The following is a 23,593-nucleotide window of genomic DNA, read 5'->3' on the forward strand; positions in this document are numbered from 1 at the left end:
ACCTGAACCAAAACCAAGAGTTGGACGCTTAACCTACTGAGCCATCTGGATGCCCCATGAGACAGCCTCTGCTTTTATAAAATTATGAAAGATTAAGAATTTACTAATTTTCATGAACTTTTTTAATAGAGCCTATACTTAATACTTTGGTAAATCAAAAGAAGTTCTTCATTAATAAAAACATTGGAAAATGGTATTTTTGCCATCAGGCATTATTGTGATCAGATTTTTTTTTAAATGTTTATTTATTTTTGTATTTCTGAGAGAGAGAGAGAGAGAGAGTGAGCATGTGCAGGGGAGGGGCAGAGAGAAAGGGAGACACAGAATCTGAAGCAGGCTCCAAGCATTGAGCTGTCAGCACAGAGCCTGATGCGGGGCTTGAACCCACGAACCTCAAGATCATGACCTGAGCTGAAATCTCACGCCTAACTGACTGAACCACCCAGGCACCCCTGTGATCAGATTTACTAATGCCTTCTTACATAGTTGCCTTCCCTTAACTTGACCTTTTCAGTTTTCTTTCACAGCCATTGTCTAAAAAAATAAGTTTTTACTATCTTTAGAGGTGATGAGTGCCTTAAAAGGTAGTCAGGACTGGACTCACGAAGGCATGAAGACTGTAAATAAAAATGACACAATAAGCTTTTATTCAGTGTTTATATATGTGCTCTGTTTTGAAGTTCCTCAGTGGTTTTCTGCATTGTAGTTTGTTTGGAATGTGTCCACTGTGATGTCATCGAAATTCAACATTGGACCTATTGGGGTTCGGCAAGACCGTACTTGAGTGTGATTCTGTCCCCACAATTTTTGCCAGAATCACTGGCAAAAAAAGCACAAATCACTATGCCATCCAAATCTCTTTTTTGCAGAGACACTGATAAGATCTCCTGGTGTTATGACACTTAACTCTCTTTTTGGTAATACAGAATTGGTAGGGGAAACATGAATAGTTTTCTTTTGGGAAAACTGGGAAAGGATAGAGAAAAAGATATTAAGGACTTTATTTTGAAGATTCGACCTTTTCCATATTCACACATACCACAGTTACACATCCATTCTTTTTTCAAGTATGCTCTTGAATTCATTCCTCTTAGTAAGTATCTGTGTGCTCTATATCTCATTCTTCAGTTTGGAAAATACTTGAAGATGACCATTGGGCTGAAGCATATCCCCAAATCATACCTGTTTGTTGCATCACCTGAACAGAAGGACATAGTAAATACTTGTTTACTAGGAAAGAATGTGAGAGCAAAGATACAAAAGTAGAAAACCTCAGTTTAAACCTAAAATCTCCTTTCCCCTCCCATCCAGTGCTGACTAAAATCAGGAAGTTTCAGATTTTGTACTCTTGGGGAAAGTATTACGTGCACAACTTAAATAAGTATTTATGGAGGATGTTTGTGTAGAGGGGCAATGTGCTAATCTTCAGAGATACAGATATAGTTAAGATACAGGCTTTACATGGAATGTTTTGGAAGAGGGCCAAGTCCAGTCCACAAGTAACTATAAATTCCTTGAAAGTTAGCAATACTGTAGGAGTTCAAAAGGACACACACACACGATTCCCTCTGGATAGGGATGTTAAACACAGCTTCATGGAAGAGATGCATATGGACTGATACAGGATGCTTCAGTGGAGACAATAGCATAAATAAAGCATGAGAACAGAAAGTATGCTTGTTTAAGGGATGATATCTGAAGGACTAGTCTAGAATGACTAGTTTGTCCTAAGTGCTGTGTCTATAATACTTACAATAGATAGCGCTGTAATGCTAGGTTGGGGTTCTTTTATTGGAAGATTTTACCTATAAGAATAAAGAATATGATTCTAATTCATTATATAGTAGGTTGCCTATTAAAATTTTAGAGCTGGGGAATGACATGGTCAGGGTTTTAAGTCATGGCATGTGAACTTGGAATCAGTTGCATGGACTGGAGAGCTATTGGAAGAAGGTGAATGCTAGAGAATAGGTAAGAACTACTTTTTGTTTGAACTAGGTTTGGCACTGGGAATAGAAGGGGCATTGTGTAGGCAGAATCTACAGAATTTGGTGGTTAATGTGATGAGGGAAAGGAAGGTTATCCTGATAACTGTAGCCTGGATTATTAGGAAATGTATTTTATCATTCTCTCATTCATTCATTCATTCATCATTCATTCATTCACTCAGCTTTTATTGAGCATAGTGGTGATTTTAACAGAACAAGGAATTCAACAGGAGGTAGAAAATTTTAGAGTCCGGATGATAAATTGGATTTTGATCATAGTGCTGATAAGATAGCTTTTAGAAGGTATTTTGAAATTTGGTTCTGGAATTTAAGAAAATTTGAAGCTAGAAATAGCTAACATTCTATTAATGGTAATAAACTCATCTATTACATAGACAAAAACCAAAGTACCCTGTTGTCAGGGTCCACATAGATCAAATAATATCAGTATGATAATTTGAGAATTTTTGTTTAAATTTTCTCAGAGTCCTTTTCATAGTTAATTATTACTTCCTGTTTATAGTCAATATTTTATACATCAGAACAGCATAATCACAAATGTGTAGTAAAGGATTAATGTATGATTCCCTTTTTATTCAAGTTTAGATTTAAGTAGCAAGCTATTAGTAAAATAAAGCAACATGTCCTTTTAAGAAGGAATATAAGAAAGTCAGTAAAGGAGATGGACCTCTGTTTAAGTGATCTGAAATACCACCTTATTGTAGAGTGGGCAGTTTACCATAAAACTGTCTTATGAACTTACTTTATTTTTTTTAATTTTATTTTTTTAAATATAGTTTATTATCAAATTGGTTTCCATACAACACCCAGTGCTCATCCCAACAAGTGCCTTCCTCCCTGCCCATCACCCACTTTCCCCTCTCCCTCAACCCCCATCTACCCCTAGTTTGTTCTCAGTTCTTAAGGGTCTCTTATGGTTGCCTTCCTCCCTCTGTAACTTTTTCTGTTAAAGAAACACCTTTTCATTTCAACTTTACATGTTGCTTAGCCAGTAGAAAAGGTCATTTGGAGTTAATGAATATATAAGTTTTCACTAAAACCTTTTAAAAGTTGCTAGAATTATCACAATGTACTGTACTATGCCCTTCTCATAACTTATATACACTTCAACTTTTGTCCCTTTTAGTACAAAACACTTGTTTCTGTGTTAAACCTGTCAGTGGACATTTTTGCAGTGTTCAGTATCTGAAGCCTCATATAAATTGTATCCTCCTCTAAAAAAAAAAATCAACAGGTTAAAATACCACTGGCATATTGTTCAGATTTCATCAGCTTTTTCATCATTGACGCTGGCATTTGTGCAAACAGTGAAATAAAGAGGCTGACATTTACGATTAGTGAACAAAAGGTATCAAATATCAAAAAATGTATGACTTAGAACACTTGATGTAATTTTCATCATGGTGTTATAGGTTAACAATTGAGGAATGTCATTCGTTGAGCATTTTTTTCTTTCTTTTTTTTATGGATACATACCTGGAAGGATGCATCTGTCAAGGAGAAATGTTTATGAAGCACTAATTTTCTGACTTGCACTTAATTCCATGTTTTAAGCAGTGGAGGCTAACAGTGTGCTTTTCAGCATGCATAATAATTGCCTACAGAGTTTGTTGAAACACAGATTCTGAACCCCCCCACCCCCCACCCTAAGTTTGGGCTGGGGCCATCTTCTAACGAGCTCTGAGATAATGCTGATGCTACAAATCTGAGGACCACATTTTGAGTTGCATTATGTTCTTATGTTGCATTGTGACAGTCATTCTAGAATTAGTAATTTAGAAAGCACTTGAAATTATTATATGGAGAAAATGTAAAATCAAAATAAAATGTTCCATATTGGATAACCCATTGCCATAGCACCTCAGCTAGTTAGGATTAAGAGTCCATAATTAAAGCATTAGTTATCAGCTAGATAATTAGTTAGGATATAGATAACACATATTAATCCTGATAATATATTACATGATTTTCTGGATATCATATAGTCACCCAAGTGAGCTTATATTTTCATATCAAGACAGTTTTGCAATTGTTTGTTTGTGTTCACTTTTCTCATCTTCAGTTAGTGACGTGGAGATTTTTTTTTTAATGTTTATTTATTTTTGAGGCAGAGAGAGACAGAATATGAATGGGGGAGGGACAGAGAGGGAGGGAGACACAGAATGGGAAGCAGGCTCCAGGCTCTGAGCCATCAGCCCAGAGCCCGACGCGGGGCTCGAACTCACGGACCGCGAGATCGTGACCTGAGCTGAAGTCGGACGCTCAACCGACTGAGCCACCCAGGCGCCCGAGTGACGTGGAGATTTAAAGAACATAGCTCTGGGGCATATAGGTGGCTCAGTTGGTTAAGTGTCCAACTTCAGCTCAGGTCGTGATCTCATGGTTCATGATTTCGAGCCTCTTTTTGGGCTCTGTGCTGACAGCTCAGAGCCTAGAGCCTGCTTCAGACTCTGTGTCTCCCCTCTGTCTCTCTGCCCTTCCCCCGCTCGAGAACATAGGTCTGTGTAACTGATAAATTTCCCCCAAAATGTGAGGCGGTTAAATAGATCATAAAGTTGTGAACTGTTAAGTCATGTGAGAATAGTAAAATAGCAGTTTGCTAATAAAACTTTGGAGACAGTTACCTGTGTACTGTTATAATAAAGAATCACAGAGTGGCGCCTGGGTGGCTCAGTCAGTTAAGCATCCAACTTCGACTCAGGTGATGATCTCACAATTTGTGAGTTCGAGCCCCATGTTGGGCTCTGTGCTCAGAGCCTAGAGCCTGCTTCTGATTCTGTGTCTCCCTCTCTCTTCCCCTCTCCAGCTTGTGCTCCCTCTGTCTCTCAAAATAAATAAACAGTAAAAAAATAAAAAAATAATAATCACAGAGAGACTTTTATTCTCAGCATTTTTAATATTGTGGCATATTTATGATATTTTAATTGTGAATGTTACTTTAGTCCTCTGCTCAGCAATACTTTTTAAAATGTTTTAAAGTTTTTAGAGGTTGGCATATAGTACTTAAAAGTAGTAAAACTATATATTTTCATAAAGTAGTCTGTAATTTAAACTTTTCAATAATTTGTATTAGTCTTTGCATTAATTTTCTCTGTTTCTATTTTACTTTTCTTTGTATTAATGAAAGAAATTTCTCATTTTTTTTCTTTATGGCTTGGAAAGATTTTCTGAATTTCTTTAATAATTTTAGACATGTCTAGAGAGGTTTTTCTTTTTTTCTTTAAAGAAGTTTAAAAAAATTTTTTAATGTTTATTTTTGAGAGAGAGAGAGAGAGAGAGAGCAAGCATGAGTGGGAGAGAGGCAGAGAGAGAGGGAGACACAGAATCTGAAGCAGGCTCCAGGCTGTCAGTGCAAAGCCTGATGTGGGGCTCAAACCCACGATCCATGAGATCGTAACCTGAGCCAGACTGAGCCATCCAGGCGCCCCTAAAGATGTTTTTCTATTCAGAGAATGTCAACATACAGTGAAAAATGCACAGCTCTTAAGTGTTCAGTCGGTGATATTTGATACCATATAGCTACCATCCCAAGCAAGATATAGAATGTGTCTGTTCCTCCAGAAAATTTCCTGTGCCCCTTTGCAGTTAATTTCTAGCCCCAACTTCCCACCTGGAAACCAACTTTTAATTTCTATCACTATAGATTTAGTTTTGCCTAAATTTGAATTTCATGTCAATGTGATCATATAGTATGCACCCTTTTGTTCTTGCCCAACGTAATGTTTTAGATTTTCATCTACGTTATTGAGTATATCATAGTTTTTTTTCTTTTGAATAATACTCCCTTATGTATCGAAATAGTACCAATTATTGATTCTCCTGTTGATAGACTTCATGGTTCCAGTTTTTGGCTAATATGCATAAGGCTGTGAGTATATCCTTTTATAAGTCTTTTTGTGGGCATATGTTCTTATGTTTCATTTCTCTTAAGTAAATATCCAGAAGTGGAACTGCTTGACCACAGAATAGGTATATGTGTGTCTTTATGAGAAATTGTCAAATAGTTCCCTGCCAGCAACATGTGAAAGTGCTAATTATTCCATAACCTCACCAACACTTAGTGTTATCAGTCTTCTTTATTTTAGCCATTCTATTAGGTGTTTAGTAGTATCTCTTAATTTTAATGTATATTTTCCTGATAACTAATGAAAAAATTTGAGCACAAGTTCATGTGCACTTTAGTCTGTTTATCTATCTTCTTTTGAAAAGTGTCTAAGCTTTTTCTCCCTGATTTTTAAATAGTATGTCTTTTTATCATTTGTAGGATTTTTTTGTTGTTGTATATTCTAGATGCAAGTCTTCTGTTAGATATATATTTAGTGAGCATTTTTTTAAACCAGTCTGTGGCATGTCTGTTTTATTTATTTACTTTTAAAAATTATTATTTATTTATTTATTTTTGAGAGAGAGAGAGGGTGTGAGTGAGGGGCAGAGAAAGAGGGAAAGAGAGAGAATCCCATGGGGGCAGAGAGAGAGGGAGAGAAAAAGAGAGAATCCCATGAGGGGCAGAGAGAGAGGGAGAAAATCCCATGCAGGCTCTGCACTGTCAGCATGGAGCCTAAAGCAGGGCTTGAGCTCACCCGAAGCGGGGCTCGAGCTCACAAACCATGAGGTCATGACCCGAGCTGAATAGTCACCCAGGTGCCCCTATTTGTTGTTGTTGTTGTTGTTGTTTTATATATAGAGAGAGAGCAAGTCAAGGAGAGGGGGCAGAGAGAGAGAGAGAGAGAGAGAGAGAGAGAGAGATTGTTAAGCAGGCTCCATGGTCAGCATGGAGCCCAGGGTCGGACTCAATCCCACCACCCTGATCATGACCTGAGCTGAAATTAAGAGCTGGATGCTCAGCCAACTGAGCCACGAAGGCACCCCTTGTCTATTTTCTTTTTTATTTCTTTTCTTTTTTTTTTATTTTTGAGAGAGAGAGAGTATGCACAGGGGAGGGGCAGAGGGAGACAGAGGATCTGAAGCGGGCTCTGTGCTGACAGCAGAGCGCCTGACGTAGGGCTCAAACTCATGAACTGTGAGATCATGACCTGAGCCAAAGTCGAATGCTTAACCAACTGAGCCACCCAGGTGCACTCCCCCCACCATCTTTTTTTTTTTACATTTTTCTAACTTAAATTTTAGTTCGGCTTTGTCTACTTTCTTAATGGTGTCTTTGCTGAGCAGGAAGTTTTAAAATTTGATGAAGTTCAATTTATCCATTTTGCATCATTATTTTTTCTTTTTGTTTTCTGTCAAAGTACTCTTTCCCTACCCCAAGGGGTAAAAATATTCTTATGTATTTCCTTCTAGAGGCTTTATGGTTCTGTGTTTTACATTTATGTCTGTGATATCATTCATCTTGCTTTAATTCTTCTGTATGGAATGAGATAGAGATTGAAGTTAATTTTTTCCACATGGCATCCAGTTGTTTGAGTTTAATTTATTGAACTGCCTTGGCACCTTTGCTGAAAATCATTTGAACATATATATATATATATATATATATATATATATACACACACACACACACATATATATATATTGAATATATCATACATATCAATTGAATATATATATTGAATATATATATATTTAGCACCTTAAATGACATACTTATCTTCTTGCTAATAATTACCATTTGTAAATTGTACTCTGTATCATGGAATAAAATTTACTGCATTCTCATACCACAAAGATTAGACCTAAAAGCCTCAGATGGTGACTTGCTAATTTAAAATAGCAGTGAGGAAAAATACTGAGTTAGTAAGAAATTGAATTATGCTTTGACTATCATAGACCTGATACAGGACTCAATAAAATTTAGTGGTAGCTTTTAGTTTTGGGTAGCCAGGAACTAATTCTTGATTTTGTACGGCTTTCTTGGTAAGGCTTCTTGCACAAATCTTCACACAGTGGTAGAGGAATAGGTCAGCTAGAGAACTTTAATTGGTAACAAACGTTGTTTTGGGTTTTGGATATTACTTAAATAGCCTAACTGTAGGGACTGCCTAAACCTCAGTATGGGAATGACTTTTATGAACATTATTTGGTAAATCATGGCCATAAAAAGATAAAACAGTAAAGCTTTAGTTTTCCTTTCTTTAGTCATTATATTAATGAACTTAAACATTTAAATGTTGATAACTGTTAGATTTGGTATAGGAAGAGAAATAGTTTGCCAGTGGGAAAATGGAAACCTCATTCTCTGTTTGCCCTATAATCTTTCTCTCAGCATGCATGATGTTTTTCTGTGTGACCAGATATCACAATAGCTTTTGCTCTACTAGTGAGGATCATCAGCAGTGTGAAAGAGTTCAGCATGAAAACAAATTCACTGTCAAAACCACTAGTCTACATTATGATTAAAATGCTTTGTGAATTCTGGATTGAGGATTGAAGTCACTTTACTTCATTTTACTTGCCACAATTCATTGAGTGACTTTGGCCTTAGCAACTTGGGTAATACATGACATTGTACCTATAAAATTTTTGTGTTTCACTGTCTCTAGTCAGTGAAAGAATTTAAGTGACTGTGCCATTATTAATTGACAAGTATGTGAAACTAACCATATTAATGTCATGAAATGTAAATCTGGTGACTTGCCTGTTTTATTATAAACATTTTGAAGAAAAAGAGTAAGTATCAAAGGGGAAAAACTAGTCTAGTTCAAAGGTAATTACTAAGGTAACTTTTAAAATTAAAATATGTTTTGTAATGTATTTGATAAAGCATTCAGAGTAATTGCTGGTGGAAAATTCTGGTTGAAAACTATCAAGTGGTTCTTTGTTTACTTGAGAATGAAAAAAATTACATATTTGAGTATCTGCTACTGTTATCCCCACATTATTTAAGTGACCTGTCTCTACATCTAGATAACCTTTCCTCACTTATTTGTTGAAAGGCTACTGAACTGCAAATGACATATTGATTCTTTCAGAACTGATAGATAAAGAGAAGGGAGAACCACGAAGAATGTAGGGAAAAAGAGGAGATAATCTAAGTATCCAGTAAGCCAAATTTACATTCGCATTTGAGAATTGATGAATTGGCATAAAACTTTCTTTTTTGACCAAATACTTTAAAGAAATTACTGCATATTGAAACCTTTTTAAACATTTCTTAGATTTAGAAAACACAAGTGAGAAAGATTTACTAATGAATTAATTTACATTCAAATGTTTCGGTGAGTTCTTTAAAGTTGTTTCTTACCAATCTGCCCTAGAATAACCATTTTTCAATAAAAGTTTATGTTTGGGGATTTATAACTTTAAAATCTTTAGGGCTGAGCTGGAAGATGCAAGATATTTATTTTCAACTATGATTGTATAATCATAAGATTTCATAAGAAAAAGCTAGTAGTTCGTTTGCAGTGATCTCCATGGCCAAGCACATTGTATAAGGAAAGCTTCAGATTCTGCATAGTTTGTGCCGTCAGGTCCTGCTTATCTGCACGTACCTATTTCTGTTTGTGTTAGTCATCCTCTCTAGGTAAATTGTCCATGAGACCAGTGATTCCATCAGCAAATTATCCAGAAAATGCTGTCTTTGCATGTTGTGACAGATCATGTCACTGGTGAATTTATAGCTACTCCAGTGGTCTAATTAACCTGGCAGTTGTCTCCTGTGCCCAACACTGTTGTCTCGTTGCCTTGGCATCTTAGTTTTCATCTTCCCATTACCTTCTTTCTTAACTGAAACTTAGATTTACAAGTTTGTTTTGTTTTGTTTTTGTTTTTTCTTTTTACCTACTCACGTCACCCTCTTTACTCATCACCCCCCTCTTATTTTTGATTGGCAGTATCATCCAGATAAACAAAGTGCAGATGTGCCAGCAGGAACAGTGGAGGAATGTATACAGAAGTTCATCGAAATTGATCAGGCATGGAAAATTCTAGGGAATGAAGAGACAAAAAAGGAGTATGACCTGCAGCGGCAGGGTAGGTATTTGTGCTGAGGGGCCACAGCACACTGACGCCCTGAGGCATAATCCACGGCCATTCCTGGGGAGCCATCTCCAGCATTTGGCAGAGTTATTGCCTTCTTTACTCCTACCCCACCATCACGATTTTCAATTATGTCCTACTCTTAGTAGTGATGAATCACGATTTTCAATTATGTCCTACTCTTAGTAGTGATGACTGTGTATCCATTGAGAAATTAACAAGACTACTACGGGATGTGGCTCTTATGAAGCCACGAAAGCTACTTCCCTAACTAATGAAAAGTGCTTAATTATACATTTCTAATTAATAGGTTTTCTATGTTTAATAACTTCTTTTTATTATATTTAATTATGTACTGATTACAGTTTTAACTGTAGTACTTTTAACAATGTATACTGTATAAATGACAGCCTAAAGAAAGGTACTATATGAGATAACATCATAAAGCACTCTGCTGTCTTTGAGTTTGTTTTAGGCTAGTTTCATGATTGTCTCCTGGATAAACTATTCTTTATAAGATTGCTATAAATGGCATTTTAGGAATGCACACTTCCTAAGCAGTTGTAAGTCATTTCTTTTATGCATTTTAGAAAATAGCTTCCTAAAACAGTGACAAGCTCTTGTGAGAAAGAAAGGGAGAAATGTAGGTCAGGTTTGTCACACATAGACTGCGGTTACACGAAGTGATAGGCTGTCTTTCTGCACTGGCCTTGGGATAGGAGCCCCTCAGTCTTCTATTTGAACCTTCAATATGCACCCTGCATGCTAATGGGAGGAGTCAATAATCAGTTACAGCCTGTGGGGAAAACACTCAATTGCACTCTGCAATAGCGCACCAGGTTCAGCATTGACTCATATGTGTTGATAAAAGCTGAGTCTCTGTAGTTGCCTATTGAATGCCCCCCACCCCCCACCATGCCCTACACTGGCACATCATCAATCCTAACAAAATGATTTTAAGGCTTCTACTACTAAAGTTATGAAGATTTGATTTGAGAAACTAGGCTTCCTTCTCTAAAGCACAGCATTATAGGATGAAGCCAATGATATATATGGAATATCCATATTTATTTTCAGAGGGAATTGTACTGATAAAATCAAGTATTACTCCCAGGCAGTGTTTGATACCTTTGTGTGTAAAGACTTCACGAGCTATTAGTTTATATCTTGGCGTGTTTAATAGTGACTTTCATCATACTCTTCAGCTCTAAGGCCCTTCTGCTTCAGTTCTAAGGCCCTTTTGAGCTTACTTTTTAAAAATATTAAGAAACTGATGAGTATCATTTGCAGTGAATTTGGACTTATTTTTAATATGGCTTGAATATTGGGTCTTCTATTTGGTGCATATACAAGCATCTTTCATATGCTGTATTTCTTTTGTAAATATGTTTTACCTCTGGCAGAAGAATGTAGAGGTGGTTCCATTTGAGGGTGAATTCTACTTATAGGTTTTTAACCTTGGTTCACGTGAAAGAATTTCTGTGAAAAGTACGGAAACATACACATGATTGTGTTGTGTGTGAGAAGTTACATCTGTGCTTTTGCACATCTTTACCAGTCTTTCCTTTGTAAGTGTATTTGCTTCAAATAGGGATAGTCCACGCAACTGTATTTTGAGAGGTGTAGAGTATGAGCTGTCTCTGTTGCTCTGCATTTTCCCACTCCGCGGCCTTTTACTGTTAAGAACCTGTCAGTAAAACTGAGTAGGAGCCCGCTGGCTAAAGAGAAAAAAGGCAGGGAGAGATCAGGGATAAAAAATGAATCTCTCTTGGTGAGGAATAGGGTGTCAGTAGACCCAAATAGAGAGAAATAGAAAACAGGGTTAAAAGTGAGCAATGGAATTACATGAAGGAAAGTTTTAAAAAATGTTGTAAGAACAAATAATCAACATCTTCACGCCTTTCTCATTGCCTTTGAGAAGTCCTTGGAAATGTGGATTTCTTTTGAGCTTTGAATCCTTGGTTTTAAGGTTTTTTTAAGGGAAGGTAACGGCAGCCTATTGCATCACAGGAGACTATCAAAGGTCACTGATAGCCACAACATTTAGACAAAACAAATACAGGGAGAGTTGGGCCTGATTCATGATATGGATAAATAGGCCCACCTTCTGCTTGGAATTTATATAATATCCAGTTTGCTTTGCAGGTTTTTTCAAGCACATCCTACGAGTACAGTAGAGGTACAACTTTTTATGACATTTTAATATGTCAAATCTAAGTGCTAAGTATTTCCTTCATTACCAGTGGCTGCAAATAGTGATAATGCTTTATTTCAGTTTTAAATTGACATTGGATTGCTGTTTAGATAAGTAGAAGTCTCTTATCCAAATATAACTTGCTGTTTTTAAGCCTTTCATATGAGAGCTATTTTTAAGAATTTTGTAATAAAACAAGTTTCATATTGTCATTTCTCTTGAATGCTGGCATTAATTTTTCCTTCTTGACCCATCTTCAGTAATTGGCTCCTCAAAAGAAGGAAATGAACTTGAACTTCTAACAGTGAGGATTTAGATTTGATAGAAGGAAAACCTTTGAGAGTGATAATTTGTTAAAGACCAGGATAGGTTACCAAGAGAGAGAGAATTTGTTATAACCAGGTCAAAGCACTCTTTTTTTCTGGGTCACCCCCTGGGGACATGGAAATAGCTTTGTTACACAGAATTCTTTTTTGTATGTGTTGATAGTTCATTATAGAACTTTCTTTTCATAGGGTGTGCTTTAAATATATTTGTTTCCCACCTTCCATGAACTTGGAGTATAAAATAAATTTGAGCTCTGTAATACTTGGGAAGGAGGTAGGAGATATTTTATTGGCTGATGTGGAATGCTTTCTCATATTTCACAGCTCAAAGTTGGTGCTCTGGTGTAAGGAGAGCCTCATCAATATTGCCCATAACCATTTATTTCTGTAAAACGTCATTTACAGGGGCCCTTGGTGTCTGTATTTCTTTGCTTCGCAAAAGATATTATCAGATGAGTTCTAATAAAAAAAAAGTCTAGCTATGTAAAGTACATACATTTTTTTCTTCCTCATTTCCACGTATCTATTCTTATTTGATAGTTCTAGGGCAATGTTGGCCAGGCTGAAGAAAAGCAAATCTAAAAAAGGATGAATAATATTCAGTTCCCAGATATTTTACATTTTGAAAGCAGTGTTAACTAGTGAATTTAATCAATTAGTTCCAGTTGGCAATTTACCTTATTGTTTCTAAGGATGCTTCCAAAGACTTGCTTCCCATGTTCCCTTGAAAGGCATGTAGTTATTCAAGATTAGGCTTCAGACAACCATATGAGCACTTTGGAAAATCTTTTCAGGATCTGTAAAATGTTTATATAAATAATATCTTTGAATAGATTTTGGTGCCTTTATAAATCTTATGGGGAGTTTTCTGATATATTAAACACATTAAAAAACACATCAGAAGTATATCATGGGAAAATAATAGGAATTGTGATTCAGTTGCTTTGTAATGTGACAGTCACACAGATCTCTAATGTCTCAGTGGCTGTACAGAGTGACATGGCTAATGAGGTAGGTTGACTTCTTTGTGACCTGAAGTGGAACAAACCTTCAAAATGGTTTCAGTCAAATTAATAAAAATAAACCGCCAAATGAAGTCAGTCAAATTAAATAATGTTTAAAAAAAAAAAAGTGCATTGTGTTTGGGATCCTTCCTTGGTGGTATATTATTTTATACTAAGATGTATCTTGGTGTTCTATTAGTATATTATTTTGGTAAGGTGGAGTCTTTGTGTTATACAATTGGCCAAGTACCTGGATACCCAAAATAGCCTGGCTCAGAAGGAGATTAGGCCAGACATTGTAAAGTCAGTGTGTCTTTACTCAAAGCTAATCAGCTACTCTCCCCTAGCTAGATACAAAAGGTCACTTCTGGTGTTGTATTTTACAATTTACCTTGTCCCTTTTATTAGGATAAATATTTGAGAATGGAAGATTAGGAAATAAATTCTGAGCCGAATATGGAAAATATCTAAACACCACCAACTTTATGTATCAACTTGTAATTTCTTAGTAAGAGCCCCAAATAAGGACCTTCCTGAAAGCAAGTTAATGCTAAAGACTGATTAACTCCATAAGAGTGGAAATAACGCTTTTAAATGTAGATAATATGAATCTGAGTTACGAATAATGACTTAAGGCCAGGAGATATTTGTGTAGATTATGTGCTAAAACTGACCCTTAACAAAATACTTGTATTAGTCAAGTTAGAGTTTCCATCTGTGGTCATATCAGTATTTCCATTTGATTTTAGGAATTTGAAAATTGGCTGTAAAAATGTGCTTCAGGTAAAATTTGAACATAAGCATCAGGGGGCATGTTTTGTTTTGTGTTTTGTTTTGTTTTGTTTTGTTTTGTTGACTGTTTCTGGGAAAAGTATGTGAAATGATGCAGAAAATCCATCTGGACAGTTAGGGACTGGCACTTTCTTCAGATGGAGAAAAGAGTATAGACAAAACTTTTTGTGAGGGTCCTGCTCCATCTTATTTGTCATAAGAAGGTGACTACTCATGTTTATCTGTTACTTTTACTTGAATGCAAATAACTTTTTTGCAATAAAAATTTATTTTAAGATCCTTTCTCAATGGTTTAAATAAAAAATTTGACTAGTTTGGAAGAATGAATGTTATGGGAACCTATGGGCAAGACTACACTTCTAATTCTGGTATAGTTGGACATATTGGGAGTTCTGATTTAATAATAGAGAAAATGTAAGATTTTAGGAAATTTGTGCCTCCCATTTTAACTTCACTCTCAATTTCTACTTGGGTACTTGATCCAATTGAAATCAATGAGTCGTTTTTTGTTTTTTGTTTTTTTAAGTGTTTACTAATTTTCGAGAGGGGGGCGGTGCGCAGAGAGAGAGGGAGACACAGAAGCCAAAGCAGGCTCCAGGCTCCAAGCTGTTAGCACAGAGCCCCATGCGGGGTTCGAACTCATAAACAGTGAGATCATGACCTGAGCTGAAGTCGGACGCTCAACCGAGCCCCTCAGGCGCCCCAAAATCAGTGAGTCTTAACCCAAAATAGGGTTACCTTTCTCAGTGCTTATTTTTTTCTTTCAGACTTGAAACTTTCGTTTCATATTACACACTGATTACTTCTACTTTGCTCAATATACAACCAATGAATTAGAAATGAGTTTTGACATTTCTGTAATTTTTTTTTTTTCTGTGTGATCTTTTTATTCTCACAGCTACCATGGTAGTCCATACCCAGAGTAGAACACATACGCATATTATTTCCATAGCTGCTAATTGGCCTTCTACAGAGGTTCACATTTTGATTGGTCTAGCTTTCTTTATTCTCACTCCTCTGTTTAAGAACTTTTATAACCACCCTCTCCCCAACCCAACATTTTCCCATTCAGCTAGAATTTAAATGGAACAGAAGCTTTGAAGTTTGTTCCTAATTACTTTTTCAGCCTTGTCACCAATCACAAACCTAATGTGAATCTTCTTCCCTGGTTCATTTAGGGGCTCTCAAACACATATGCTTATGCTGTTTGTCATGACTCAGAACACCCTCCCATTCTGATTCTTCCCAGTTTTTTTTGTTCAAGTTTGAACTCAAGATCATCAATCCACCTCCCACCTCCCAAAGAAAGCTTTCCCTGACATTCTAATCTGCCATCATTTCTAATCTCTGAATCTAATGTACAAATTAATTATTTTGCACTTTTTCTCTGCGACTCCTATCTTTCAGTTTGGTTTGATACTTCGGAAGGACAATAATTGTGTGGACCATGGCTTTGATAATAATGGGCTGATAATAATGGGCTGATTTTAATGGGACCGACAATAGCCAAGTACATCAAACTTAACACTGTTACAAATCCACACAAGGTCAAGAGTTGCTACCTTCCTACACTGTGGTACTTGAGGCTTTCCCCCACTCATAATGGATTACTCTTTAGTCATTTTCTTATGGTCTGTTATGAACAGGTCAACACAAGCATTAGGAGATAACAATTAAAAGAGCTACTGTTTATTGAGCACTAGATCTATGGTAATTGTCTTTCAATCATTGTTTAACAGCCTCTAAAGGGAGATATTAATACCTGCTTTCCAGAGAAAGATTCTGAGGTTCAGAGGGGTTAAGTAATTTGACTAAGGTCACATGGGTAGTAATTGATAGAGGGGAAATTCAAAAGTCATTCTCTGACTTTTAATCATTGTGCTGGGCTGTCAAGTTTTGAATAGGTGTGTACAACCTACTATTTTTAGTTCCAGATAATCAGGAGTGAGTTCCTATTTGAGGGTCAGAATGAGAGGCCAGGCTTACTTGTAATGCTGTTCTACCTGCTGTGTACTGAAACGTGAAATTCAGTTTCCGGTCTTCATTTGGTATCTTTCACGAGCACTGGGTTGACACTCAGTTTATAAAAGCCCCACAGTTCTCCAAGTCCATAATTAAACTCCCAAGTTTTTAATTTTTCTTTGATATGGAAAGCCTTGCAAGTGACTCTTTAATTTCATCTGGGAAAGGATTATAGAGCTTTCTGATTTAATGAACAGGTTTCAAATTAAATGTTGCCTGATTCTGAATCTCTTTTATCAAGGTAGAGACTGTTCTAAGAACAGAGACTGTTAAGGACAAGGAAATTGATTTCCTTCCAGTTAGTTCCTATATGAAAATTTTAATTATGTATAGTGAAGTGATTTTTAAGAATGAGGTGATTGTTTAAAATTAAATTACTTGGTTTTAAAACAGCAAGATGCTAAGAGAAAAACACTGCTCTTAGCTTTTAACACACAGATGACTTAAAGCTTTAAGTGTGAAATTAAGTATTTTAAGACATAAAAATAAATACAGTAGACTAATTGCTAAATGAGAGCATTCTGGGGACTTGATCTCTTGGGTAAGTTACGACATTGCTACACATGAATAGTAGGGACTGAACTGCGGATGAACTAGATCTTTTGGCCAGTATTGGGTTGAATGAGACTTGTGATATCTCAGCCATAATGAATAAAGTTAAATTCCTCTCCACCACAGCTTTTTGTTGCTGTTATTTATTTTTACGTATTTATTTGAATTGTAGCTTTAGTTAGAAAAGGTTTCCTGGGATTAGGAAATGTAATTATTAGGCAGCAAAGAGTTGTTTTAGAAATTTTACTATCATTAGGAGGAAGCTTTAAAAGACTGGAATGCCATTGTCTTGTAAGAAGTAAGAAATATTTATTGATTCCCAAATGGAGCTGAAAAAAACCTTTCCTCTTTTAGAAAGTTGTGAATGACCCAGCGAGAGCTCTAGTAAGCTTTACTGAACCAAGCTGCTAATAGTTATTTAATGTTATTCTTCAGTGTGAAAGAATCTCCCTAGATTTTCCTTTTAATCTCTTTGAATTGCAGGCTCATAAACCTCTCTGATGAGTCCTGCCAGTGTTTTCTCAGATCCCACTGTTGAGACAATGGAACCACAGAATTCTTTCACCTCTTGTTGTCAGACAAATCCAATAGAACACAAGGTCATAAGGGCCTATACTTCTGAAGGTTGAAAGATTCTTTTCCAAGTAACCACATAAATTATTTGATTTTATCATTATATTCCTCAGGAATCTCTCTTTATAATTCATTGCTTTCTGTACGTACATAAATTCGGATCTTTTTCTTGTCTCCATATCTGGCTAAGCTGTGGGTACTGCACAGGGTGTGAGCAGGCCTACATACCTTAGGAAAAGCTAAGCCCGTTTCCTTCAAAGAATTAGGAATCATGTAGTGTAACTGGACTTAAGATAGAGTACCCAAAATGCCAGGCATTGCGTTTTCCTTCCAAATGGCTGGGTTTGCTTGTTTTTATTACCATTCTGTGGCTAAGATTGCAGATTTAAATCTTGGATCTATTCCTTTAATTAAATCACTTTCGAAGTCAGTTTATGTTTTCTCAACATTTTTAGTAGTGTCATGTTAACAGGAAAATTTTAAGATAGGATTTACATTTTCAGATACCTATTGAAATACTGTAATGAGAAAAAATATTTATAATATGTAATAGTTAAAAGGAACTTATCTATTTTGCAGATGCCATGCCTGATTAGTAGACAATTATCAAAGCTAATTACAAGGTTCCTGTGAGTTACTTTACAGGCTAGGGAGGAATTAAGTTTTCTAATTATAACTACAATGGTGGACAAGCAGAGATCATTGTTTAGAAAGAAAAAAAAACAACATTGATTTGTTTGTGCTCCTTCCTTGTAATCGTAGTTAGTAGGGGGGAGGTTGCTGTTGCCTCACTCCCTGGACACCTGCCTCTCAACAAAAGATCGTGGTCACCTCCCCACCCCCTACATTTAGATTCACCTTTTACTTGTATGTACCCCCTCAGCTCATTATACAATTCTCCAGGGATCCAATCTCCCTGAGTTAATCACCCCCAGCCTTTTTAAGAAGTTGTTAGATTACCATCTTTTCAAGAAACACACACTTTCTTATGAGGCTTTTAACTTCTTTCCCCTAACTTTTGTTTCCTTATTTCTATTAAAAAATATAGCTATTGGAGGCTTAACACACTACCTTTAAAACTTTTTGTTGAACTATACCTACAGAGACGTGCACCAGTCCTAAGTGTCCAGCTTGATGGATTTTCACAGTAAACGCATCCAACTAACCAGCACCCAGAAGGCCCTGCAACTCCTTCTAGTCACTACTCTCCCCCCACACCTAACACCACAGTGTCACCCAACAGCAGAGTAGTTTTGCCTGTTATATTTCAGAAAATGGGGAATCGCCTGGTGTGTTCTCTTTTGTGTCAGATACGACTTTTAAAATCAGAATTCCCACAAAAACTTGGACAGTGTCCACATAATATTGAATTATCAGATAAAACATATAAATGTTTAGATCGGCCACAGAACATGAAAATATTTTTTAGTATACTTTTAACTCTGACTTGGGAAAGTACTCTTTGCATTCTATTTCTCTCTTATGAGATATCATCTAAGTTGACCTTTCAACTTAAAATAGGTAGCTAAAGTTACTGTACATTAAGAAGAAAAAAATAATAAAAAGGTAAAAGCCACTGTTTTTGAGTAGGTGGAATAATAGAGTTCCATATGAAATAATAACTAGGTAAGAATAACAATAGCTTCCTAATAGAGAAGCAGAAAAATATGAAGCTGACTTCCTTGGCAGTTATCTTTTCCAGTTATTTCTCACTTATTATTTTAAAATAGAAAATAGCATAATGGATATATAGGAATGAGTTGTCTTTTTCTATAATTGCTGTATTGCAGGTGTCCAAGATAGGTTGGATTAAAAAGGCTTATTCATCTTATCAACTCTGCCTTGTCTGATTTGCTTTGATTTCAGAATTACTTAAGATCTAATAAGATACCCTGGAATATAGGCAGCTTGATTGTAAATTATTTACATATGTTTTCCCCTAATTATAATCTGTTAAGTGCCAATTACCCCTACTCCTCAAATCTAAAACAATGTTTCATTTCCCCATTCAAGCAAACTACCTTAGTCATTCTTTGTAAGGAAGTAAAACATGTGATTAAGATTTTTTTTCTCTATCCATGGGACTTCCAGGGAGAAGTTTTTAAAAATTAAAATACTGAATAGCCTAAAGCCAGTGTACCTTATGTAGAATGTGGAAATTGTTTTGTTCAGAAATCACTTCGCATACTGATACAGTGTGCATATGCTATTCAGTGGGCCCCCGACATGGAGGGGCTATACCTGGCCACTGGGCAATGTCTGTATCTTTGGATTTTAGGGCCACTTTAATAGACTGTTGGTACCCAGTAAATATGAAGTGATGTAATATTTGACATACTTAACAGAAAACAATAGTGAGTTCAAAATATTGTAAAATTTTTTCATCTATTTTAAAATTGTGTAACTCACCAATAAATTTGAACAGGCAGTTATTAAATATAATTAAATTGTAGGCATTCTCACATGGAACAAAGGAAAGCAGTCTCAGCAAGTGAACAAGAGACTAGTGAGACAGCTAAAGAAAATTTCATTGGGGTGAGGGGTGGATTTTAGAAGTTTCTTTTAAGCACTGACTTCTAGAAGAACAATACAAGCATACGTGAAGTATAACATGCCCTTAAAAACAAAGACAAATGCTTATCTATAGTGGCTTCCTTTGTCCCCGAGTATACTTGTTGTAAGCAAGGGCGCGCGCATGCTTTTACCACCTAGACCATACTTTTACTAAATTTGGTTGGAATTTCAGGCTTCTTTGGACCTTCCACCTGTACGGAAAACTTAAGCCTAGGAAGTAGCAATAGAACATCAACACAATACAGTTGTATTATATGGTTATTGAAATCTTTTATTAAAGTATTGTCTTTAAGTGTCCTACGACTCTGTTGAAAGCAATTAAAATCAGATGACAAACAGCCCCCTACATTTGGTTAGAGCTTTATTCTTTTTTTTTTTCTTTTAAGTAAGCTCCATGTCCAGTGCAGAGCCCAACGTGGGGCTTGAACTCACGACCCTGAGATCAAGACCTGAGCTGAGATCAAGAGTTGGATGCTTAACCAACTGAGCCACCCAGGCACCCCTAGAGCTTTATTCTTTAAAGCACTTTGGCCTCATTTCATTTGATTAGAACAACACCCTGGTGTTGGTCTACTCTGACTGCCATAAGCAAATTCCATAGACTGGGTGGCTTAAATAACAGAAATTTATGTGTCATAGTTCTGGAGGCTGCAATTCCAAGATCAGGGTGCCAGTCAATATGGTTTCTGGTGAGGGCTCTTACTGGCTTGTAAATGGCCTCTTTGTTGCTGTGTCTTTATATCCTACTTTCCTTGGTGCCTGTGCATGGAGATAAACCTCTCTTCCTCATCTTAATAAGGCTACCAATTCTATCGGATTAGGACCCCACTCTTGTGATCTTATTTAATCTTAATTACCTCCTAGAAGGCCTATCTCCAAATACTTCAACATATGAATTTGGGGGACACACAATTTGGTCCATAACAACCCTTCTGAAGTAGCTAAGAGATAACTCAGTATATCTAAGGTATATTTCTAAGGTTAGAAAGCTAGTAAGATTTTACAACTAAGGTTCAAATAGTTACTTTTGCCCAACTCCACGCTGCCTTCCTTAGTTACAGGTATAGTTTATCTGACAAAAAAATTCCCTTTCACAAAATAGAGGTCACTAGTTAATCACAAGGAATTATCAAAATCAATTCTATGGTTTTTGCTTGTTCAGTGTTTGTGGAAAATAGGATAGATTTTGACTGTTAAGGCTTATAAGAAGTGGACTATTAGGTAGCCTTAAAACTGCTGTCAAAAGTGGTAAAATGAGTTTTTAAATGGTAAGTAAAGTAGAACTGTAGTCCCCAGGCTGGAGTTGTCTTTTCAGCATTCTTCATGGTTATGATTAAAGTATCAAATTAAGCATCTCTTTATATTTTACAGAAGGTGATCTAAGAAATACGGGACCAGTAGATGCTCAAGTATATCTCGAAGAAATGTGTTGGAATGAAGGTTGAGATTTTTTCTCTTGACTACAGTAGAGAAAAATATTAGAGATTTTCTTTAAGAAGAAAAACTCTCATGGGATATTTGGTAATCTTAAAAAAATAGAATAGCTTGGCCATATATATATATATATATATATATATATATATAGTTTTTAAGAATATTTTTGTTTCATTCTAAAGGTCCATTATTGACCCATTTCCAGTTCTGTTTATTTTATTTTTGAGAGAGAGAGAGAGCATGAGCTGGGGAGGGGCAGAGAGGATCAGAAGTGGGCTCCATGCTGACAGCAGAGAGCCCAGTGTGGAGCTCAAACTCATAAACCGCAAGATCATGACCTGAGCCAAAGTCGAACACTTAACTGACTGAGCCACCGAGGTGCCCCTCCAGTCATTTTTCTATTCTAATTAGATGTTAGGTACATAAAGTTTCATGAGATTTTCTTTTTTACATGATTTGGGTTTTGGTTTACTCCCCACTAGTGTAATAGGGAAAATAATTTTTTCCATCCTCCTGTGTTGATATTTGAGATGAATTCCTATTAGAATTTTTATTTTTGTTTCTTTATATGGAATCACAAACTGTCAGGGCAGGATTCCTAATACTACACTCTCCTGCTTGGAACTTGGTTTTTTACCCACCATGAAGTCGTTCTTTTTCCCTTTTCTATTATATTTTTTAAACAAATCTAATTTCTCTACTCTTCTGATAGTTTTGTGAATCAGTCTGGTTAGACACTGTGAAGTTCCTTCTACGTTCATGTTTCTCTGGACAAGTGAAGAAAATCTTACTAATTCCTAGAATTTTTATATACTTTATTCCTAACACTTTATTGTTTAGCCTGGGGTAAAAATTCCCTAGGGGTTTATAAAAATTTACTAGTGAGTATGGTTAGGTAGAAGATAAATAGCTCATCCTTCCTGAAAAGAAGTTTACTGGAATATTTTTTTTAATGGCAAATTTTTGACTTCATGCTCTTAGATGGGTCACAGGCTGTTGACTTAGGAGGAGAATCATGTTTCTGCCTATAGGCCACTGTGCTCCTGAAGTGCCAAATGAAATCATAGTGTATAAATTCTCATTTGCAGTGAATGATTGGGAAATTTGAGGTTTTGTGTACCTGGGGCTCCCAGGGGTTAATAATGGTTTCATCAGAGTAAACGAGAGAACTGCTATGAACACACTAGTGACATAGGATCTGGTGAAAGACTTCTTTTAGTTCATGGAGGGGACAGACCAAAGCATGTCATTTATCAAGGAGACCTGCCCAACTAAATTTATTTTTTGAAAATATAGTATTGGTACCTCATCAGTCAGTATTGGGTATATGTGTGTTTAATCTCTTATTAGACAAATTCTTCTTGCTGCAGTTGATTTAATTAATATATTTTGTTTCCTAATGATTCCTGAGAATATGAAATAGCCAAACTGGTTTTTGTAATTTTTCCTTCAGTAGCCTTTTAAAAATATGAATAATATTAGATTTTATTTTAAATGAATATGGATTGGTGGTTCAAGCATCTGTTCAGTCAACAAATACAATGAGATTTCTGATACAAATGTAAAAAAACAAGATATTAAAGGGAAATGTACAATATGAAATCGTCAAGTTATAAATGTGTCACTGTCCTTGGGATTCCCTTAAATAAACTGGACAGTGCAGAAGATATAGAAGAATCCTAACCACAGCCAATGAATCAGTTATAAGAAGCTACAGTGAATCTTAAAAGTATAAGACATACTTTGACACTTATTTCAATTAATGTTTGTTTTTTTTTATATATGAAGATGGAAATAATCCTTATTGTTGAGAGATAATCCTTAAGAGAACATACTGAGCAGCCAACAGCTGCATGAAGCTGTTATTTTTGCAAGAATATTAAAAACCAGTAATGTAAGTTCTGCAATTGAATTTGCAATTTCGAATTGTTCTTTGCAATTGAAAAGAGCATTCTTGACAGATGCAGTTCAATACCAAGTGTGATCAACTGGGCAAATAAGAAATCGAAGATTCCTTCATAGCCATTTTCAGAATAGCCTTGGAAAGTGAAGATCCCGAGCAGGAGAAAAGTGGATGAAGCCTTACGTGGTAGACATAGCCACATTACCATCTTCTTGACCCAAGGACAGTATGAAACAGTGCATTTTACTATGCTTAAAAGGCATCCCTAAAGAACTGTTGAG

The 23,593-nt window shown here is 36.1% G+C and overlaps 1 protein-coding gene across 2 annotated transcripts in view; it reads left to right on the forward strand.

Annotated features, from left to right (window-relative positions):
* Positions 1-23,593, forward strand: part of DNAJC24 (DnaJ heat shock protein family (Hsp40) member C24) — a 55,784-nt gene that overhangs the window by 28,693 nt on the left and 3,498 nt on the right. Inside the window, exons 3-4 of one of the 2 annotated variants that reach the window (XM_007082022.2) lie at positions 9,794-9,932; positions 21,347-21,415. In XM_007082022.2, the coding sequence (XP_007082084.1) occupies positions 9,794-9,932; positions 21,347-21,415 (208 nt within the window). The remainder of the gene's footprint in view (positions 1-9,793; positions 9,933-21,346; positions 21,416-23,593) is intronic. The other variant, XM_042957811.1, reaches the window with a different exon arrangement.

The sequence above is a fragment of the Panthera tigris genome, chromosome D1 (genome assembly GCF_018350195.1).
Source record: "Panthera tigris isolate Pti1 chromosome D1, P.tigris_Pti1_mat1.1, whole genome shotgun sequence".
Lineage (NCBI taxonomy): Eukaryota > Metazoa > Chordata > Mammalia > Carnivora > Felidae > Panthera > Panthera tigris.